The following is a 23709-nucleotide window of genomic DNA, read 5'->3' as shown; positions in this document are numbered from 1 at the left end:
CCCCAGCTTCTCCTGCTCCCCCTGTCCCCCAGCTTCTCCCCCTCCCCGTCGCACCAGATTCTCCCCTGTCGCCCAGCCTTCCCCCTCCCCCTGTCACCCCAGCTGCTCCCCCTGGTCCCCCAGCTTCTCCCCCTGTCGCCCAGCTTCTCCCCCTCCCCCTGTTGCCCCAGCTGCTCCCCCTGTCCCCCAGCTTCTCCCCCTGTCCCCCAGCTTCTCCTACTCCCCCTGTAGCCCCAGGTGCTCCCCTGTCCCCCCAGCTTCTCCCCCTATTACTACGTGCTATGGCGTGCCCCCACACCCACAGTGACCCCTTTATATCACTATGTATGACTTCTCTATATCACTATGGTTGACATCTATATTACAGGTATCTGGCATTGTTAGCAGTGTGTCTTTGTGTATGGTGAATATTTAGTCAGAAACATAGAAGATTGTCAGCAGGAAAAGATCACCTGCTCCATCTAGTCTAGTTGTGAGTAGTTCAGGACATGGAGGCTGGAGACTGGCTGTATCCACTACACACACAGGAGAATCTGCTTTATATCTTTCCTCATTCCCTCAAAAATCGCCCCAGGATCATGTAGGACATTAGGGAGAAGCTGCTGAGCCAGTGTGATAAATAACTCCCCTGGTATCTGACCGGCCATTTATGAAGGAGCAGGAGTCTGAGTCGGAGTCGGTACTGATAAAATTCAGGAGTCTGAGTTGGAGTCGGAGCTGCAGCTTACCGAATCCACATCCCTGAGTGGGATCAATTGTAAAGTCCACCAGGGGACATCAGTACATCCCAGTGGTTTTGGATAATGTGAAACGACACGCTGAGGCTTTGCCTTTAAGAAATACTGCATCCAAAACCATAGCGAGGGAAATATTTTATATGTTTTCTAGGACTAGGATTTCCAAAGAAATCCTGACCAGGGCAGCCCTTTCATGTCCAAAGTAATAAGAGCTTTGTTTAACAAAACCTGAAAACATTTTAAAACAGGTAGTGAAAAAAGATGACCGGCTGGAAATTGGCACAAAAGTCTGAATGCGTGCAGATGTTACAATACCTCCTCAGAAGCAGATGAACTTCAATAAGTCAATATTCTCCATTCTGCACCACCTCGGCCATTGTTATCAAAGCATTGTGGCTTTTACTCAGAAAATACAGGTGTGAACAGTGACAGTAACAAGTGATCTAGTTAAGAATATTGTATGTCATGGTGATTCTGATATTGCAGCACAGTGTTCTTGGTGTGGGCTACATAATGAGTAATGCATTTGTCACTGATGTACTGATTCCTTTTGTGAAAAGTCACACAATTAGTAAAATCAATTTGAGAACATTGAACATCTGAGTCATAAAAGGACATTCACCTATGTGTTCTCTCTATGGCCAGAACACATTTAGGCTATGTTCACACTACGTAAAAGTATGGCTGTTGTTGCCATCGGCAACAACGGCCATACTTTATACAGAGTGGAACATTGCCTTATCTGCTATGGGATCCCAGCCGGAGCGTATACACATCGTATACGCTCCAGCCGGGATCCCATGCGGACCCGCGAATAACAGACATGTCAGTTTTCTGCGGCTGCAATTCAGTGAATTGCGGCCGCAGAAACACCTGTCAGTTCACACAATGAAGTGAGCGGCTCCGGCCGCTTGCTTCATTGTGTCCTATGGGGAGTTCTGATGCCGGCGGGATGATCTGGGCAGATCCGGAATGATCTGGGCAGAGACCAGCCGGGTCACGGAACGGCCGGTCTCTTAACGTTGTGTGAACATAGCCTTAAAGCAAATCTATACCGCCATGTAGCCACCTTAAAACCGCCAGTACTGTGTTGTAAAGGTCCTCACGCCGTGTCCAGTTCGGGGATCAGCCTTCCTCTCAATGCCGATAATTGAAGAAAAAGTTTTATTGCTGCAGTGCAGAAGGCGGGGACTCAGTCTGGCAGGCCTAGAGCATTCGTTTTCTAGACCTGCGGCGCCTCTCTCCCCACCTTCATCCATATAACTTTTATCCGTATAACTTTTACATTAATTGATGTTTCGTAAAAAAATGAAGATAAAACCTTTTACAGAAAATAAACGTTCTTTAAAATCGCTCTGTTCCCATGCCTTTATCGCTTTTATCCTTTGGTCTATGGGGCTGTGTGAGGTGTCATTTTTTGCGCCATTATACAGTATGTTCTTTCTATCGGTACCTTGATTGCGCATATGCGACTGTTTGATCGCTTTTTATTACAATTTTTCTGGATTTGATGCGACCAAAGATGCACAATTTTGCACTTTGGAATTTTTTTGCGCTGACGCCGTTTACCGTGAGGGATCATGAATTAAATAAACTAATGTTTTGGGCGATTGCGCACACGGCAATACCAAACATGTTTGTTTATTTATTTATTTTTATTTATAAAATGGGAAAAGGGGGGTGATTTGGGCTTTTATTAGGGGAGGGGGTTATTTATTAATAAAAACACTTTATTTTGTTTTCACATACAGTAATTAGAAGTCCCCTGGGGGATTTCTATATACACAGCACTGATCTCCCTGGGGGACTTCTATATACACAGCACTGATCTCCCATTGAGATCAATCCTGTGTATATAATAGAGCAATGATCCATGAGATCGGTGCTCTATTATAATGGTCTGCAGCAGACCACATACATGAATTGCCGAGTCGGGATCAGCGTCATTCCGACGCTGAGCCCCGGCCGGCTCATTACAACGGATCTCCCCTCCGCGATCGCATCGCGGGGGGGAGATCCCCCACTAGACACCAGGGACAGGGGGCACAGTTACTATTCAAATGTAGCTGTCAGCTAGTTAATCGGCCGCGGCCTGGGGAGAGAGGGGTTACAACTATGAAGAGATTACCTCCACAGTCCTGTCCTCTGATGCAAGCCCCAGCCTCAAGTGCATCTGCTATGATTTGGAAGGTGAGGAAGACTTCCTGGGTCATAATACAGTGCTGTAGACCACCCTGTTCAGGCCATGCCCGCTCCGCCTCCCACCCAGTACACGGAGCTCTTAAACCAAAGCAATGCTCTTAAACCAAATCACAATTTTATAAAACCTGTGAGCTCTTAAACCAAAAGGCTCTTAATCCAAGTTACTCTTAAACCAAGGTACCACTGTATATGGTTGCAGACCCCGTCATTTTATTGGACCCCAGGTATTCCACCAGGGATTATGTTCAGTCCAGGATGTATACTGAATGCCTGTATATGTATGGATGATGGATTATGTCTACATCTGGGGGACTAATATGGCTAAATGGAATATAAATATATATATATATATATATATATATATATATATATATATATATATATATATATATATTATCCTTGTCACAAGACAGTGCTGCATATTGGCAGCAACTGGAAAACCATTATATTCCCTGCCCCCATGATCACCACACGTCTAGCTGAGACCCTCCACCTCCATAATAGATACTGTGAGGAGCTCGTTATATATGTGTGTGTGTGTGTGTGTGTATATATACATATATATATACACACACATATATATTTATATAGTGCTCTGCCTGTTATCATATACTATGGGCTCAGTAGAGGTGCGAGCCCTTGGCCATGTAATGACTCCATTATTACAGGCTCCCCTGTGAGAAGTCTCCTCTCTCTCACATCGGGTATACCTCCTCCTCCTCCTCCTTCCCCTCCCGCCCTTTATTGGCCGGTTGTCATGGAGACCACAGAGACGCGGTCAATCCTCATATTCATAGCTGCTTATTACAGGAGGCGGCGCCACCAGCGGCGGAGGGAGGGGCTGGCGACCTTGTGACGTCACAGCCCGTTCTGGAGAATGACAGCATCAGCAGCAGTAGGGGGAGCATCAGTGTGAGGAGCACCACATCACCCGCAGCTCAGAGCCGGAGACCCGGGCACCCCGAATCCGTCCTCTGGGGGGGCACTGCTGCTTGCTGGCGGGATAAGGCAGCGTATTCTCCCCATCACTCACCTCCCACCTGTTCCTGCACCATGAGCTGCTCAGATGACAGCACCAAAGAGAAGCTGCTATGGAACGTCAAGAAAGAGGTACCTAGGGCTGTGTGCACACACGTGTGTTACCGCACATACATGACCCCCATCACCTTATCACACTCTTCTTCTCATACCACTTAGTAGGTCCATATGGATGGTGCATGTGTGTACAGTGCCAGGCGTGTGCATGGTGGTCATTGTCTGTGCATGTCATTGCATCCATGTCTGCCCAGAACATGGGGGTGCCGCTGCCAGGCTGCCAGGAACAAGTGCCACATCTTAGAGGGAGAAGTGTCACATCTTAGAGGGAGAAGTGCCATATCTTAGAGGGAGAAGTGCCACATCTTAGAGGAACAAGTGCCACATCTTAGAGGGAGAAGTGCCACATCTTAGAGGGAGAAGTGCCATATCTTAGAGGGAGAAGTGCCACATCTTAGAGGAACAAGTGCCACATCTTAGAGGGAGAAGTGTCACATCTTAGAGGAACAAGTGCCACATCTTAGAGGGAGAAGTGCCATATCTTAGAGGGAGAAGTGCCATATCTTAGAGGGAGAAGTGTCACATCTTAGAGGGAGAAGTGCCATATCTTAGAGGGAGAAGTGTCACATCTTAGAGGGAGAAGTGCCATATCTTAGAGGGAGAAGTGTCACATCTTAGAGGGAGAAGTGCCATATCTTAGAGGGAGAAGTGCCATATCTTCGAGGGAGAAGTGCCATATCTTAGAGGAACAAGTGCCACATCTTAGAGGGAGAAGTGCCACATCTTAGAGGGAGAAGTGTCACATCTTAGAGGGAGAAGTGCCATATCTTAGAGGGAGAAGTGCCACATCTTAGAGGGAGAAGTGCCACATCTTAGAGGGAGAAGTGTCATATCTTAGAGGGAGAAGTGCCATATCTTAGAAGGAGAAGTGCCACATCTTAGAGGGAGAAGTGCCACAGCGATCGGAGGTGGCACTGGCTATGGGGACGCAATCGTCCTGTGTGGTTGCTCCTGTCATTATGGGGTTAAAATGGGAAATTCTCATAGAAAATAATGCAAGACCTGTAGGATCGTGTAACACTACCGGACTGACATCACAGCTGTAAATTGTACAAGAATCGTTGCACTGTGTATGGTGTCCGTGAAGTCAGTCATCACTATACCTACAATGTCTATACACACAGACACACAAACACAGACACACACATAGACACACACACAGACACACAGACACAGACACACTCAGACACACACACGCACACACACACACACGCACATATATTCACACCAGATTTCCAGCACTGATTGCACCAAAAACTACATGCCCTGCCATAAAGTTTTTGTCACTTTTTACACCTCTATAGACATTGTTAGAAAGAGTGTAGAATAAGGGGCGTGGCCATGTGGGGGTCATATCATTTATTTGTGGGGGGCACTATTGCTTTAATGCTAAATATTAGTTATACGTAATCCAGCCAGAAGGAAAAGTATCTAACATGTCTATCAAGAGGCATCAGATGTATCAAACAGTGTTCGCTCTTGAATTAAACTTCTTATCCAGTTTATCTACCGTGTTTCCCCCGAAAATAAGGCTTATTGTCTTATATTAATTGTTGCTCCCAAGTCTTATTTTCAGGGGATGTTTCATTTTTCCATGAAGAAGAATTCAGACTTATTGTTGAACAAAAAAAATAAAAAAATGAACATTTATTATATTTTGTATAGTAGTTGTCATCACAAACCAGCATAACCCTAGTGGCGGCGGGGGTCTTACATTTGGGGGATGCCTTATTTTAAGTTATCCTGTAAATCCTCCACTGTGCCTTATTTTCAGAGGATGTCTTATTTTCGGGGAAACAGGGTAGTCTAAATTTAGGACCCTAATAATAACTCTGCCCATTGAAGCCAAAGCCAGGGATGGATTTGAGAAGAGGAGAAATCTCAGTCTTTCCTTTATGACCTAGTCCCCGATTATAGTCTGTTCCTGGCTTTGGGTATGTGCACACTACAGAATCCCGACGGAACAACTGTTGCGGATTCTGCAGCTCACGGACTCTGCCAGACGCGCGCATCTCCACTGCTTCTTCAGGCGGACGGCGGAATCTGGCAGTCCCAAGCATTAGTCGAGAAGTTTAAACATTGCTGATCTCGGCACTTGGCAATGCTTGGAAGCCCCATAGAAAAAGATTGTAATGCTGTCTGCAAAGACAGGTTATTCCAGGATCACAGTTTTCCCACAATCAACCCCATAACAAGGGTTTTGCCATAATGACAACTTATCAGTTACCCACAGGTTTTATGACTGCTTATCAGTTACCCACAGCTATATGACTGCTGAAGATAGCTAAAACTTAGTACCCCTACTCTTGTGGGGATCCCAGTGGTGTGACCACTATTGACTGGACACCTTTCATTCTTCCTGTTGATTGGTAATAAGCTTCCCTTATTGTAAACCACCCCTGAAAGGATATTCTAGAGACTATTTTGTATGTGTAATTCTGCTCAGGTTGGGATAAAAGAGAGTTGTGATGCTGGCCTTCCCTGATCCCCTGTTGCCACAGTTCTGACGGCGTTGGTCCTAACTTTTCAGCACTTTGTGTCAGGGCCGAAATAGGAAACTGTTTTCTCAGCCAATTACTGTCTAAGACGGGACACCACTGTACCAGTGATTGGCCAAATAACTGACACAAGTAAGTGCTGACAGCTGGGACTGACACTGTCAGAGAAGGTGAGTCAGGGAAGGTGAGTATGAGTGTTTTTTCTTCTACTTTATCCTAGCCCGAACAGTATTATATATGAAAATGCTGCCACTACAGTTAATATTTATGAGGAAAGGTAAGAATGATGATTTTGCATACTACAACTTTGAAGTAAACTATTTGGTCAATGTGTTGGGTACAAAATGTGAGCAATTTGTGGTTGAGATATGTCTGAAACATCATAGTATAGTATTAGTATTTGCTTCTTATAAAATGATACATGAATATATATATATAAACTTTTGCTTATATTTTATGATTCTCCAGGTTTAGAAGTTTTTGTAAAACTTTATTATATGTTCAGTAGAATCTAATGCATCAAGCAGATGTATAGTATTTATGTACGTCATGTGTCATCTATACATAACACGTATCTTGTTGTGATGAATAATATTATATTACTTTATTGAAAAGATCAGTATTTAAAGTAACTAGTCGCCTGCATTAAATCTATACTAGGAGTGTAAAATAGGAGGACATACTATATACTTGCTACTTGTATCATTCCTTTTACAAGCAGGGGCATCATGATAATAAAGCAGGGAGTCTACAAGGAACACAGTATAGGACAGGGATACTCAACAACTTTTAGTGAGGGTCCGCTTACCGGGGTCTATTGTCAGGTGAAGGTCCGAGCTGAACATCAGTAGGAAACGTGTTTTGTTACTTTTCACAAACATTCAACTATTTACATACAGAATTGCTGCTTATTAGGGGGAAAACTGGCATTTTTTCTCTCTCACCAGCCCTTTGATATTAGGTACAAAGGGGGTGACTGCCCTGGTAGTATATAGCCCCCCCTGTTGCTTCCCCATTAGTGTATAGCCCCCTGTGTGCTCTCCCCCAGTAGTATATAGCCCCCTGTTGCTCCCCCAGTAGTATATAGCCCCCCCTTTGCGCTCTCCCCCAGTAGTATATAGCCCCCTGTTGCTCCCCCAGTAGTATATAGCCCCCCTGTGCTCTGTCCCACAGTAGTATATAGCCCCCTGTGAGCTCCCCCCAGTAGTATATAGCCCCACCTGTGCACTCTCCCCCTGTAGTATATAGCCCCCCTGTGTGCTCTCCCCCTGTAGTATATAGCCCCCCGTGAGCTCCCCCAGTAGTATAGAGCCCCCCTGTGCGCCCCCCCAGTAATATATAGCCCCCCTGTTCGGTCTCCCCCTGTAGTATATAGCCCCCTGTGAGCTCCCCCCAGTAGTATATAGCCGCCCTGTGCGCTCCCCCAGTAGTATATAGCCCGCCAGTAGTATATAGCCCCCCTGTGCGCTCCCCCAATAGTATATAGCCCCCCAGTAGTATATAGCCCGCCTGTGCGCTCTCCCCCTGTAGTATATAGCCCCCTGTGAGCTCCCCCCAGTAGTATATAGCCCCCATGTGCACTCTCCCGCTGTACTATATAGCCCCCCTGTGCGCTCTCCCCTTTTAGATGGCCCCCAGACAAAAAAAAACAAACAAACCACAACTCACCTAGCACCTCGCTCCCCGCTGCGGCTGTCTTCTTCTTTTCTTCTCTTGTCGGCCCAGCCCTTGGCTGATACGCGCTCTCTGGGGACATCCCGGGGATTCCCCAGCAGAGCGCGCACCAGTGACCTCAGTGTATGCTGCTGGCCTGAACTTCAGGGAAGTACAGGCCGGTGGCGTACACTGAGGTCTTTGGTGCACGCTCTGCTGAAGAATCCCCGGGACATCCCCAGAGAGCGCGTATCAGCCGAGGGCCAGACCGACACTGCCCCCAGCCCCACAGGCGTACTGAAATCTAAGGACAGTACGCCTATGGGGCGGGAGGCATTGCGGTGGGGAGCGGGACACATGGGGGCAGTCCCAGGACGGACCGGATCCGGGGCGGTTAGGAGGTCTGACAAGGGGTCCGGACAGCTGGCCTCCACGGTACGGGTACGGACCGGGGTCCGCCAGTTGAGGACCCCTGGTATAGGACAACCTGTGTATGCTACTCCATAGGTAGTATACAGGATGCTATAAACAGCAGTCTCCTTTCTGCCCTGGCCTCTCTGTGATGTTATTATTGATATGTTACAACTACTGAGAAAGATAATAATAGTTGTATATTGTTATGGGTCTTTGCTCAGTTTCTCAATATTTATATATAAACCATCACTTAAAATGATTCCTTCGGCTATGGGGAAGACTAGGTTTCACTAGTCAGTACAGTTATAACTTATTGTGCTTTGTATTATGTGAATGCATATGTCATCCTGATCACAATATTGATCATTGACTTGTTTTCCGAGGGATAAGACATATTGTCCGTTTGTTTCATGTACTCCTGTATGCTGGGGTCTGGGCCTCTTGCTGTTCCTGAGATTTGCAGTTACGCACTAATAATCGTTTTCAGAAAACAGAGCGCTCCATTTCAGGAAAGACTTTATAGTGTAGCGTCTGACTCCAGTTCTCTTATCTCCTGTTTAATGTAATTGCCGTTCTCGCAGGTGGCCAGATGGTGGAATATGGTTGCAGTACCAGGATTCGTTTCTTTCTGGTAACTGTGAAGATTAAATGTAGTTATCCTTAAAATGCCTTGTGTGACGTCCTAAATTGTCGGCAACTGTGTCCCTTCGAGGACTGCAGACAGAGCTGCAATATTGCAGAAATATAGACATTTGTGGTAGGAGTAAATACCAATTTGTTATATGGGGGCAGTCATGCTGTATGTGAGGGTCCAGCAAGACACCCTCTTGTCTATTTCTTGGTACCAGCAGGGCTCAGCTGTGGTGTGATTTACATCAAATCTATTACAAGGCTCATGTTTCTTAACCCCTTAAGGATTTAGCCTAAAATGGCCTTGAGCACTGGGCCAATCTTAATTTTTGTGTTTTCGTTTTTCTCCCCAGGAATAGTTGTACTTTTTAAAGAGTTCAATGTACCATAAAAATTATAAAGAAACCCCCAAAAAACAATTTATTAGGTGAAATTGGAAAAACAACAACTAATTTTCCGTGTTTCCATGGTTCTGTATTTAAGCAGTGCACTTTATGGTAAAACTGAGATGTTCTATTTATTCCTTGGGTCAGGCCGAATACAATGATAGCCACGTTTACATAGCTTTTTTAATATTTTACTAGTTTTAATTTGGTTTCACCTATGGGGCTGTTTAGGGGCTAACTTTTTAGCGCCATGATCTATAGTATTTATTGGGTATCATAATGGTTTAGATGGCACTTTTTGATCGTGTTTTTATTATTATTATTTTTTCTGATAATGTGACAAAAAAAATAATCCTGACGTTTTTTTCTCTTTTTGTTTACCCTATTGACCATGTGGATTATTGTGCCCACTACAATACCAAATATGTTCGTTTATTTGATTGTCTTTGTAAAATAGTAAAGGGAATTGATTTAAAAGACTACTCCAGCTCACAATCATAAGTTTCATACTTACCATGACTCCTGAGTCTGTCACTGTTAAAAATTCCCACAGTTTGTGGCCCCCCAAGCTCCAGTTGTGAGATGGCTGAGAGCTTTCCTTAGACGAGGGGGGCTCCCTAACTGAGGGATGGAAGTTAGGCCAGCTTCCCTCTATGAATGACGACATCAACACAAGATAGCGGCGGCAAAAGAACCAATGGTCTACAGGGATCAGGTAAGTATTGATCTGCTATACTTCTGGGGGATGGCTAGAGAAGGAAGGGGGGTTGAATGGTGATTAAAACACAATCGTTGTAATGTGTTTTAATTGCCAGAGTTTCTTTTTTTTTTGGCAGAGTTGTCCTTTAAACTTTTATTGGGGCAGGGGCTTTGGCATAGTTTTAAAAACATTTTTTACTTTTTTTTAACAATCTTTTAAGTCCCCCTATGGGACTATTACATGCAGTCTTTAGACTGTTTATACTGTTCAATGCTATTACATAGCATTGATCAGTGTTATCTGCGCCCTTCTCATAAAGTTTTTCTGAGGCAAACTGTAGAAGAAAATCGATGATCAGGCCACATGGGGGTAAGTATTTTACCTCTTGCAGTGAAGAAAACAGATCAGGACCCCTGCAGTCATACTCAATCAGTGACAGGAGTGGCTTAATGGTTAATGGTGGGTGGCAGCCCAGTCGCTGCTGCTCCTCATTGCGGTGAGGGGACGGCTGCTATAAAGCGAATTCAGCTCCTGAGCTTGCTTCATAGCAAAGTATACAAATAAAAAAACCTCTGCTACACCCACAGACAGGGACCCGGCGCTGCGGCTACTTCAGCCCAGGGGGGCGCCTCACCTTGCCTCGTTCCTGCCCGTCACTGTGCCGGCCGGCGCACGCGTCCCCGCCTCCTAGGTTGCGCGCGCGCCGGCTGTCTCAGATTTAAAGGGGCAGTGCGCTCCTAATTGGTTTAGTGTCTATCACTCCCCTATAAGTTCCAGCCCTGCCCCCTCCCAGGTGTTGGAGCCTCTACATGCTTCCCATAGTGTTTGGCCCAGCTCCCTGTTGTTCCTGACCTCAGTCCTTGTTCCCAGTTCCTGTCCGCAGTTCTTGTCCCTAGTCCTTGCCCGCTGTCTTCCCATTGTTCCTGAGTCCTGTCCGCCACCTGCGATCATGCCTACAGACCTCTGCCTGCACTATCTCCTGCCTACTGCTCCTGCCACGCCTCGCCTGCCGTCACTAGCAACCAAGCCAGGGGTAGCGACCTGGGGGTCGCCTGCCGCAGCAAGTCCGTCCCGCCTTGCGGCAGGCTCTGGTGAAAACCAGCGGCCCCTTAGACTCCGCTCCCTGGTGAGGTTAGTGCCATCGCTAGTGACGGTCCAGTGGATCCACTACTCCAGGCGTTACAGTAGGCTCCAACCATGGATCCCGGCGAGGTGCCTGATATCCGTGACGTAGCCCGAGTGGTCGCCCAGCAGGCGCAGCAGATCCAGCAACAGTCGCAGCAGATTCAGCAACTGACCGCCGCCTTACAGCAGCATACTACAGCCCAGCGCTCTCCACCTCCTGCAGCTCCTTCGAGACTCCGACTGGCTCTCCCGAGTAAATACGAAGGTGATCCCAAGTTGTGCAGAGGATTCCTGACTCAATGCACCATGCACATTGAACTTTTAAGTAGTCAGTTTTCCACCGAGCGCTCTAAAGTGGCTTTCATCATCAGCCTACTGAAGGGTAGAGCTCTGGCTTGGGCCACGCCTCTCTGGGACCGAGATGACCCTGCTGCTGCTAATCTCCGAACCATTCTGGCCGAGTTCCGCTCCGTCTTTGAGGAACCTGCCCGTGCGTCTTCGGCTGAGACAGCTCTTCTCAATCTCTCTCAGGGCAGTTCCACCGTTGGCGACTACGCCATCCAGTTCCGCACCCTGGCAGCAGAATTGGACTGGAATGAGGCAGCTCTAATAGCCACCTTCAAGAAGGGCCTATCCAGTCGGGTAAAAGACGTGCTCTCCGCCCGAGATCTTCCTACCTCCTTGAACGATCTTATCTTACTGGCTACCAGAGTCGACAACCGGTTTACCGAGAGAGAGGAGGAGGTTCGGCAAGAACAGCGACTAAGCCTGCCTTGCGCCATCACCGGCTGGCACCTGCTTTCCAGAATCCAGTCACGCCAGTACCCTTAACTCCTGAGGTTCCGATGCAGGTAGAACGAGCTCTCCTGACCTCTGATGAGAGAGCTCGCCGACTGGAGCTGAATCTTTGTCTCTATTGCGGTGGCTCTGATCACTTCCGGCAAAGATGTCCCCAACATCCTCAGCGTCCGGGAAATGCTCGCACCTAGGTCCGGTAGGAGAGGCCTCCCTAGGTTTGAATGCTACCTCTCCAAGGTTGTCTCTGCCAGTCTCCATCCAGACACCCTCAGGACAAACGCACCAGACTACTGCCTTCATCGACTCTGGGTCTGCAGGCAGTTTCATTGCAGCCACATTGGTCCAAAGATGGCGGCTACCTGTGATCCAGCTAGCCCGATCCATGACTATCTCCTCGGTCACGGGCGAGACTCTTACTGAAGCTGTACACTACCAGACGACACCTCTAGTCCTCCAGGTAGGCGCCTTGCATCAGGAGAAGATCTCCTTCTACGTCTTGCGCCATTCTTCTTCCGACATCTTGCTGGGTCTACCTTGGCTGCAATTACATACCCCTAGGCTAGACTGGAGAACCGGGGAGGTTCTCAGTTGGGGTCTGGACTGTCCTAACCGCTGTCTGAAGCTTCCTCAGCCCAAATGCTCTATGACGTCACCTGACTCCGTCAAGCCTCTACCTGGCCTACTGGCAGTATATCGAGACTTCGTTGATGTCTTCTCGGCCAAGGAGGCGGACTCTCTACCACCTCATCGGCCCTATGACTGCCCCATAGACCTTCTTCCTGGAACTTCTCCTCCACGTGGTCGAGTGTACTCTCTCTCCGTGCCCGAGACTGAAGCCATGTCCTCCTACATCCGGGAGAACTTACAGAAGGGCTTCATCCGCAAATCCACGTCTCCCGCTGGCGCTGGATTTTTCTTTGTGCAGAAGAAGGACGGTTCTCTCCGCCCATGCATAGACTACCGGGGCTTAAATAAGGTGACTGTCAAGAACTGCTATCCTCTTCCACTAATCCCCGAACTATTCGACCGTCTCCGTGGAGCCAGGATCTTCTCCAAGCTGGATCTCAGGGGAGCGTATAATTTGATCCGTATTCGTGAAGGAGACGAATGGAAGACCGCTTTCAACACCAGAGATGGGCACTACGAATATCTGGTCATGCCATTCGGCCTATGCAACGCCCCAGCGGTCTTCCAGGAATTCGTGAATGATATATTCCGTGACCTCCTCTATGTCTGCTTCATTGTCTATCTTGACGACATCATGGTCTTCTCCCACGACCAGCAGACCCATGTGTCCCATGTACGGCAGGTTCTACGAAGACTACGGGCCAACCATTTGTATGCCAACCTGGAGAAGTGCGTTTTCCATCAACGCAGCCTGCCGTTTCTTGGATACTTTGTCTCCGACCAGGGCCTACAGATGGATCCAGCTAAGCTCTCAGCTGTTCTCCAGTGGCCACGTCCTGTGGGACTTAGAGCTATCCAACGTTTCCTTGGATTTGCCAACTACTATCGGCAGTTCATCCCTCACTTCTCTACCCTGATCGCACCTATAGTGGCTCTCACCAAGAAGAAGGCGGATCCCAGACGTTGGCCTCCAAAGGCCAAACAAGCCTTCAATAGCCTAAAGTCAGCCTTTGCCTCTGCTCCTGCTCTAGTCCGTCCAGATGTCACCAAGCCGTTTTCTCTTGAAGTCGATGCATCTTCTGTGGGCGCAGGAGCCATCCTCTCGCAAAGGGACACATCAGGCAAGACCAGAACCTGCGGGTTCTTTTCTAAGACTTTCTCCCCGGCCGAGAGAAACTATACGATTGGAGACCGTGAACTCGTGGCAATTAAGTTGGCACTGGAGGAGTGGCGTCATCTCCTAGAGGGGGCTAGACATTCTGTTAACATCTACACGGACCACAAGAACCTCCTCTACCTCCAATCGGCTCAACGTCTCAATCCCCGGCAGGCCAGGTGGTCTCTCTTCTCACGTTTCAACTTTACTATTCATTTCCGTCCAGCCGAGAAGAATGTAAAAGCCGATGCATTATCCCGAGCATCCGATGTCATGGGACAAGAGGAATCCCCCTGTCACATAATACCTCCCGATCGCCTAGTACCCGTTGCCACTTCTACTCTGCAGAGACTGCCTCCCGGTAAGACTTATGTGCGCCCCGCACTCCGAAAACGCATCTTGAAGTGGGGTCATTCCTCTTTGGTGGCCGGGCATCCGGGAGCTCAAAAGACCGGGCAATTGATCTCCCGTCACTATTGGTGGCCCAATCTCCTTCAGGATGTCAAGGACTTTGTGGCTTCCTGCGCAGTCTGTGCCAAGAACAAGTCACCCCGTCAAAGACCTGCCGGCCTACTTTTGCCCTTGCCAGTCCCGGACCGTCCCTGGCACCACATAGGGATGGACTTCATCACTGACCTACCTCCATCCGCGGGCAATACAGTCATTTGGGTGGTGACTGACTGCTTCTCTAAAATGTCTCACTTCGTGGCTCTTCCTGGACTACCCTCTGCTCCCCGTCTGGCCCAGTTGTTCTTCCGACACATCTTCCGCCTACATGGACTTCCTCTTCACATTGTGTCCGACCGAGGCTCTCAATTTGTCTCCAAGTTTTGGCGTGCCCTCTGCTCGCAGCTCCAAGTGAAGCTGGACTTCTCATCTGCCTATCATCCCCAGGCCAACGGGCAAGTGGAGAGAGTCAGATCCTGGGCAACTACCTACTTCATTTTGTTTCCAGCCGCCAAGACAACTGGTCCAATCTACTTCCATGGGCAGAGTTCTCTTATAACCATCTGGACTCGAGTTCCACGGGCAAGTCTCCTTTCTATGTGGTCTACGGGCATCACGCTCGTCCTCCTCAGCCTCTCTCTCCATCATCTGAGGTTCCTGCCGTGGAAGAATTGATCTCTGACCTTCAGTCGATCTGTGAACAGACTCGACAGTCCTTACTCAAAGCCTCTGACCGCATGAAGGATCAGGCCGATAAGAAGAGGAGACCTGCCACAAACTTTCTCCCAGGTGACAAAGTCTGGCTCTCGGCCAAGTATATCCGTCTCAAGATTCCCAGCTACAAGTTGGGTCCTCGATTTCTTGGTCCTTTCTCAGTGCTAAAACGCATTAACCCAGTCACCTACAAACTCCGTCTACCCCCTACTATGCGAATCCCGAACGCCTTCCATGTCTCCCTCTTGAAGCCGGTGGTCCTCAACCGATTCTCCAGTAAAGCTTCGTCCTCCACTCCACAAGCCGTCTCTGACGACGTATACATTGTTGAAGACATCTTAGCAATGAAAACTGTCAGAGGAAGACGTTTATTCCTAGTGGACTGGAGAGGTTTTGGTACTGAAGAGAGATCCTGGGAACCGGAATCTAATATCTTGGATCGGGATCTCATCAAGGGATTCTTGCAGACTAGAAAGAGGGGGAGGCCAAAGGGGGGGGTACTGTTAGGGCCACGGCGGCGTCCCGCGCTCTGGACCGCCGCCGTGACTCCTCACCCAGTTCCGCAGCAGCCGGGGTCCACAGACAGGGACACGGGGCTGCGGCTACTTCAGCCCAGGGGGGCGCCTCACCTTGCCTCGTTCCTGCCCGTCACTGTGCCGGCCGGCGCGCGCGTCCCCGCCTCCTAGGGCGCACGCGCGTCCCCGCCTCCTAGGGCGCGCACGCGCCGGCTGTCTCAGATTTAAAGGGGCAGTGCCTCCTGCCTACTGCTCCTGCCACGCCTCGCCTGCCGTCACTAGCAACCAAGCCAGGGGTAGCAACCTGGGGGTCGCCTGCCGCAGCAAGTCCATCCCGCCTTGCGGCGGGCTCTGGTGAAAACCAGCGACCCCTTAGACTCTGCTCCCTGGTGAGGTTAGTGCCATCGCTAGTGACGGTCCAGTAAATCCACTACTCCAGGCGTTACAGCCACAAACCCCTGAAGCAAACCGGCGCTGGGAGGAGGTGATGTATGCTCCGGCCAGCGCGGGGGGGGGTTAACATACATACTCACAGCAGGATGTCAATATTTATTCTCATAGGGATGAACTGGCAATGGATCCGCAGCGAATTTTGCTGCGAATTTGCAGCATTAAATCTGCTGCTGATCCGGTGTGTGTAAAGGCACCCATAAGCTAAAAAAAAACAGGGGCAGGGTATTGTTCCACAACAACGGCAGGAACGAACCGATGACCACAAGGCGTCCATACTTGAACCCCAACATCGCCAAACCCCAAATAGAACCTGATTTGACGCTAAAGATATATAGTTTCAGTCTGCTCTAAACAAGGGTGACAGTGGCTGTTTGTTAATGGTAGGACACAAATTTATGCCATGACACCAGATTTCTTTATGCTAAGTGCCTGAAAATGGTCCACACAGAGACAGGGGTTTGTAGTGATGGTGCTGTCTGTCTGAAGATGTAGACAAAAAAAATGAGAGTTTTTTTAATGTTTGTCAGCGGATCAAATGATCCTCCTCTCTACTGGTGATCTATTTGAGCCTATTCACTATGTTTGTATGCCCTTGCGTAACCACTGTCCCAGAGCCCCCTAACGGCTTGGTCAGAATGGCCTAGAAAACGACCATCCCGCTTCTCTTAGTCCAATGATGCACCACTTTTCAAAGTCTGTCTACTGAGGTGTTTCATAGAGACATGTCAAACAGTCAACACCTAGAGTTACACCATCCAAAAGTAGCCTCTGAGAGTCCTTTTTATTGGGCAGTAAGTAAAGCAGATTATGCCCTCTTGTTGCAAAACCCAGTGTTAAATAAGACCACACATGTACTTATCTGTAAATAAAATAAGTTTTTATCTTCACCACTACGACTCCTATCATCTCTAAGGTGGGAGACTATGATTGCCGCTCAGCTCCAAGACGTCCTGGAATTTCAGTACAATTGCACCTCCAATGTACTTCTTTGTACTTATCTTCTGTAACTACATGCTGAGTTTTGGAGCAATACAAGATTTCCTAGAAAAATCTGCACAATTTGGTGCAGAATTACCACTGGAATTACATGTAGAAATGTTGCGTATTTTGTAGCCACCATGTGTAAAAGTACCCTAATAGGGTTGTGTTTCTAAATAGCCAGCACAAATGGCTGGCCCCAAAGACAAAAGGGTCTCAATGGGGCCAAAATCTGAATGTTTAATTAAGGTTGTTGACACTGATAAACTCTTTGTATTCCATGTTTTAATGTTTATGCGTGATTATAAATTCTTGCTGAATTTTGAGGGAACCTGTCACCCGGCATTCCTTGCTGAGCCCACCCGACCCCCCGGTGCAGCCCGAATACTTACCCTTTGCTGCAAGTCCCGCACCTGGAACTGGTCTCAGGACGGAGATATCGTTGTCGGCAGACGCGCGCGCTCGAGAGATGAATCTGACGCCCATAGAGAATGACGGCTCAAGACATTCTCTATGGGCATCGGACTCATCTCATGTAATTTGCATACAGCAGCGCTCGCCGATATCTCCTTCCGTGGACCGCGTCCCGGAGCGGGACTTGCAGCAAAGGGTAAGTTCTCCGGGGCTGCACCGGGGGGGGGAAGCCCTCCTGGTCCATCTAGTCTGCCCTTATTTTCTTATATCCTTCTAATATATTCTCTTATATATTATATTGGGATGTATATATATATATATATATATATATTTATATATATATATATATATGCTCCTCCCAGGCAGGTTTATGGTCAGTTATTGTAGATTTACCAACCACATCTGCTGGGAGTTTATTCCAGGTATCTACTTCTATTTCAGTAAAATAATATTTGCTCATGTTGCTCTTGTTGTTTTCCCCAACTAACCTAAGATTGTGCCTCATTGTTTTTCTGTTCAGTATCTTCCCTCCTGAACTGTCTTTCGCCCTTTAACGTATATAAAGGTTTCGATCATGTTCCCCTTTCCCTTTTTTCCTCCAGACTATACAGTCAGTATCACCGATTATTAGTTGTTTCCAAAACTGTCTTGCTTAAGGCTACATTCATTGATCATTGCATGTCTTTGGTTGTTGTCTTTCTCTCAATATTCCAGGTACTTTAGGTACATGAGATACTAGTAGAAAGTCTCCCTGATGGTAAAATATTAGAGAGCTACATTAGGCTGACAGCACGGTAATTGTAAGAGCTGGTGGTGTAGGAGAGCTGAAGTACGATGCACAGAGGAATTGCTGGTTATCTACCTGAACCTTTGATGTGAGGACGAAGCCATTCATGTAGGCGGCAGAGTGTAACAAGGGCTCATATTAATGTGGGCCTCACATCATATACAGTCACGAATCTAGAGTGGAGAATATATAATTGCATTATTCCTGCCAGCAGAATGATTATGTAGGTTTTCTCTGTGCATGCTTCACATTTCTTAAGGCATCTTTCAACACTTTTCTTAGCTGTATTGTATTACTCTTGTGAAAAACACTCTGAATTTCAAGCCTCTATTCATACCCTGCCTATGTGCTGCTCCCCATCTTTCCCCCTGCCGCATCAGGACCGTATGGGGGGAGGGGCTGTCTGTAAGCTTCTATTGATTTTATTGATTTTCATGGAACCTTCAGGGCAGTAACACATAGGAAGAAGTGACATGTCACTTTTTTATGGCGGTACACCGTCACCCTTTTAAGTCAACTTCTTACTAGCTTGTTCTCTACTAGCCTGCTTTTGGTTGGAGACAACATTGGCCTAGTCCAATTATCAGGAGCATGGAACACCATCGGGACTGCGTTATTAAACCTTAAAGCCCAAGTTCCCTTCGAAAACATTTGTTTCAACTCTGTCACTCCATAAATTATCTTCGTTGTACCTGAAAAATGTTTAATTCTGGTTCTTGCCAGGTTTGGCTCTTTTCCTGCTTTGATGGTTTATCGGCAGTAATAATGTTGTTTTTTTTTCCAGTTTTAGTTAGATTTCTTTATGCCTGTTATATTTATACTGAATTTCTTTTACTACAGCATCTATCTCTCTAGTAAGCCATAGTAAGCCATCCTTCTTTCTTTTTACTTTTTGTTATTTGTTTAATTTGTCATTTTGTCGCCTTTAGCGAATGTGTCATCAGAAAATGACCAGTTGTTTAAATGTAATATTTATGTTAAAATGTGTTTATATATAATAAAATAATTTTGAAATTCAGCAGTTTTTAGTCTAACCATTAGGCCTAATTTTAAAGAGGTTTTTTGACAAAAACTATTGATGTACTGTCCATAGGCCATTCACATCGGAAGCTTCTCTGCAGTTACTCAGCACTGCCACAACAAGTAGTGTATAGAGCCAACTCTCCCAGCTCCTGTACACTATTTCTGGCACTGCAGTCACGCTGATGAGCTGATTATTTGGGGTGCCGTGTGATGGCAACCCACCATTCAACATTTGATGGCTTCCGAGACGGACTGGTTGAGTGGTTTGTCACCCCCAGAGGAGTCGCTTTTGGAAGTGGAGGTGGGATCATTCAGCCGGGTCCGGAGATGACGTAGGAGGACACAGGGGAGCACGGAACGATGAGAATAGGCTGTTTGTTATATTTTCCCCAGGGGGAATCAATATATTAAAAGTTTATTTTGAGCAGAAAAAGCCTTTGATCTTTTAGACTATGGATAAAGATTATTTACACTATCTAGGCCTTGGCCTCATTATGCAATTGTAGATTTCTGCTTTAGGGTGGGTTCAAACATACCGGATCGCAGCGGATGTAACGCTAGGATGACGCAGCAAAATCCTCTGCAATTCCCGATACTGTCAGTTTGTAAGGGTTTACATACTCGCAGCAGATTTTTCATTCTGACTTCTATATCCCATCTTCCTCATCCCTCATCCCTTCTTCATCCCAACTTCTAAAACATGATAATTACAGGACATATTTATTTGCGTCCCCTGTCCCTGTTAACTGTTCACATACAGCTTCAAATTTGGCAGAAGCATAGAAAAAAAGCTTATCAAAGTGCAGCTTATGAAAAAGCAGCTAATGTAATGCAATGATATGTTCTTGGAACTAGAGATAATGTATACAAGGAAATGTAGAACTCATGGGGATAGAGAATTTTTTGACATCTTATCAGCTATCGGATTAAAGAAAATGCTGTAGTCAGCCTGAAATATGTGATAAAAGGGGGAAAAAAGATTGTATTCATCTCCATAGTGAAAGATAAGACTTTAGGTTTATCATTCCTTTAATCCTGATATACTCTAAATGCATGAATGTGGTGGCAATAATATTAATGTAGAGGTTTAGGTGGATTTTATTGACAATCTGCACAGTATACAGAAGTGTCTTTCCGTACCTTCCCCCATTGCCCAGAATTGGTGTCCCAAGATGGCTAACCCAGATGAAGTACAGTTGTCAGTAAATAACAACACATATACATAGACCTACATGTCCTATGCTTTTGTAGGGCAATGATGAAGCCGTGGTTACTTGTATTTTGCTTGGTAATTTATGTTTATATGTTAGGCTGCAGTTTTGCTGTCTGTTTAACAAATTAGTTTAATGGAAAAATGGATGAAAAAACAGATGCATTTGTGTGTGATCTGTTTTGATCTGTTTTTCCATTGACTTCCACTGACTTTCCACACAAAAACATGGTGGTCAGCATACTGCAAAGAGCTTTAGGTGTTCAATAATTTCATAAAACTCCATCAGGAGATGTTTATGCTGTATTTGTGTTTGGCCACCTACTGGTTGTCATGTGGATTGCAGCCCATTAGGGAAAGATAATGGTGGATGAGGCAGATTTACCAATACCAATCAATAAAGTGTAAACTTTATACAGTTTAAAAATGTGGCGTTTACAATAGTAAATTATCCCTATCTTGTGTGCCAGAGGTCAGCCTTGTGATGTGGTAACTATCCATTTTAGTGTATTTAAAGTGCTTACGTCGCAAGTTTATAGATTGTCTATAGATCTGTCTGTTGTGTATGCTACACTTGTCTGTTGTATGTGTAAGGCTGTATTCCCACATTCCCACGGACGAGGAATGCCTGTAACGGAGTCTCCCCCGCCCGACAGCATCTGTGATAAGATGCTGGGAGCTGGGGGAACTGTACTCATAAGCGCCGCACTGTAGTGAAACAAGGGCGCGCAGTGCTGTCATTACAGCGTGGCGCATATGAGTACAGTTCCTCCAGCTCCCAGCATCTTATCACAAATGCAGTCGGGCGGGGGAGACTCCGTTACAGGCATTCCTTGTCCGTGTTCCGTGAGGAACACGCAACGGTGGAATACAGCCTCACACTTGTCTGTTGTGTGTGCTGCACTTGTCTGTTGTGTGTGCTTCTCTTGTCTGTTGTGTGTGCTGCACTTGTCTGTTGTGTGTGTTACACTTGTCTGTTGTAGGTGTGCTTCTCTTGTCTGTTGTGTGGGCTGCACTTGTCTGTTGTGTGTGCTTTTCTTCTCTGTTTTGTGTGTTACACTTGTCTGTTGTGTGTGCTTCTCTTGTCTTGTATGTGCTGTGTTTGCCTGTTGTACATTTTGTGGATGTGGTTGATACCAGATATGTGTACAATGTGTATTTTGCATGCAGGGCCCAACACAGTTCTGGCACAGGGGCCCTTTGCTATCATTGTCTCCTCCTGCCAACATACACTACACTTATGTGTCTAATGAAAAGGAAAATATATGAAAACAATACCTAATGCAAATCTATATAAATATGCAGATAAAGCAGCGTTTAGTAGGTCCACCCTTGGTGGAGCACAGACTGGTTTCGGCCGGGCACACTGCTCGGCCGTCCGCTCTAGTGTTGTCATATAATATTGCAGAGCATCTGTTAATAGCAGTTTTCATTTCAGAGGAAAGCTCTTTAGCAGCAATGTGTCAACAACATCTGTTTGTTCAGTGACTTCTCTGATATCATTGTGACGTGTATGAGCTCTGTAACAATGTTATAGTCACCCAGGACATTCTGCAGCACTGACTATTTCATCAAAACGTGATGACAAATATTGCTGACAATATCATTTGTATTTAGAAAAGACTGTTTATGGTTTATGGTGGACTCTTACAATAATACCTTGAGTAGATTTTCCAATAGCCTCTATTTATATTATGTTACATTGGGTTTTTAAAAAGTCCTTTCAGATTGCACACATCCCATTTAGCTGTGTCACTAGCCTAAACTCTTAATCTGTGGTACATTTACTCCAGGGAGTATTGCTCTATCTATAAGGGATACTTGAATTGACTTAGTGTTTTGTTTAGACGTTGCAGTGCAGGGTATGATCATAGCATTTTTAGGTACTTCATTGTCTTTTATTTGAGTAAAGGGTACTTGGCATAGAAACACTGATAAATGACCACAGGGTATACTGACATTACCTGTTTACTACCCTATACCACCAGGATGGTTGGCATTAACCTTATCACTTTTTATTTGAGCAGAAGTGCTAATATTAAGGCCAGGTTCACATGTCTGCGATTTCTTTCCAAGTACCCGCAATTGCGGACAGACTACAGTTTAATTGTATGGCCCCATTTACACTCCCATAGGTGTTGGTGGTCCATGATGGTAATTGCGGTTCAGACCACCATTTACTTATGATTGGGTCTGTGCAATTGCGGACAGCTACGGATGCACATCCGTAATGTTGTCCATAGCTGTGGGTCCGTGGCTATAGGCAGCCCTACAGACATGTGAATGTGGTCTAACTACTCCAGTGGGCTAGGCCACCAGAAATACTGACATTAACCTCATTGTTACCGTAGACCACTAGGGATTATTGGCATTAGTCACATCAGTGTAAGAAAAATAAACCGTCATCGAGGGGAGCGGAGAAGTTCCTGGCTTTGTCTCCTTCCAGTTGAATTTGGTACCATAAGAAAGCTTAAAATCTTGTTTATGTTTGTTGTTATGTTTATTTTTGATTTCAGGTAAAAGTTGAGATGGCAGAGGCACAAGCTTCTTGCTGCATCTATTGAGGTTGTGGGATGCCCACTGAGGGTTTCATCTTCATTGGTGAAGATGAGCAGTCTTGAAATCAGAAAAACAGGTTTTGACAGTGCTGTAGAAAGGACACTTCTTACCTAATGTTTGTGACAGTGTGAATGTCCTTTGCAGACTTTCCCTGGAGAAACCAAAACTTTATGATGACCCGTAATTCTACACACATGAAATTTGCTTGAGCCTCTACAATCTCAGGTTCTTCCTGAAATTAAGAATCGTAAGCATCTGATATTTTCACAGTTACATTACAAGATACAAAGTACTGCAAATGTTTCTTTTATTCCATAAGGTGCGATTACAACTTAAAAAGCTCCTACAGGTGCAAATGGCAGCATGTGCAATCAGGTAAACCAGTGAGAGCTGTTTCGTGCTAGAGGCGCTTCTCCAGACTCAGCCTTCATTGTTCACATCTCTGCTTAAGTAAATATGTGCAAAAATTAAAAACTGTGTACTATTAACCATTATGTTAAAAAAGACACTATAATGAAGTCTCTCATTTAAACCTAGGTTTCCATGAGCGTTCATTGTTACGATTCATCTGGCTTCTGTGTGCATCAG

The 23709-nt window shown here is 46.3% G+C and overlaps 1 protein-coding gene across 3 annotated transcripts in view; it reads left to right on the top strand.

The window, feature by feature from the left end:
• Positions 1-3759: 3759 nt before the first annotated feature.
• The window catches only part of SGSM2 (small G protein signaling modulator 2), a 237801-nt gene continuing 217851 nt past the window's right edge, over positions 3760-23709 (top strand). For 2 of the 3 annotated variants that reach the window (XM_069946266.1, XM_069946265.1), the window contains exon 1: positions 3760-4049. In XM_069946266.1, the coding sequence (XP_069802367.1) occupies positions 3993-4049 (57 nt within the window). In that variant the 5' untranslated portion in view covers positions 3760-3992. The remainder of the gene's footprint in view (positions 4050-23709) is intronic. The other variant, XM_069946267.1, reaches the window with a different exon arrangement.

The sequence above is a fragment of the Dendropsophus ebraccatus genome, chromosome 11, assembly GCF_027789765.1.
Source record: "Dendropsophus ebraccatus isolate aDenEbr1 chromosome 11, aDenEbr1.pat, whole genome shotgun sequence".
Taxonomy (NCBI): domain Eukaryota; kingdom Metazoa; phylum Chordata; class Amphibia; order Anura; family Hylidae; genus Dendropsophus; species Dendropsophus ebraccatus.
This window is presented reverse-complemented; position numbering and strand designations above follow the sequence as displayed.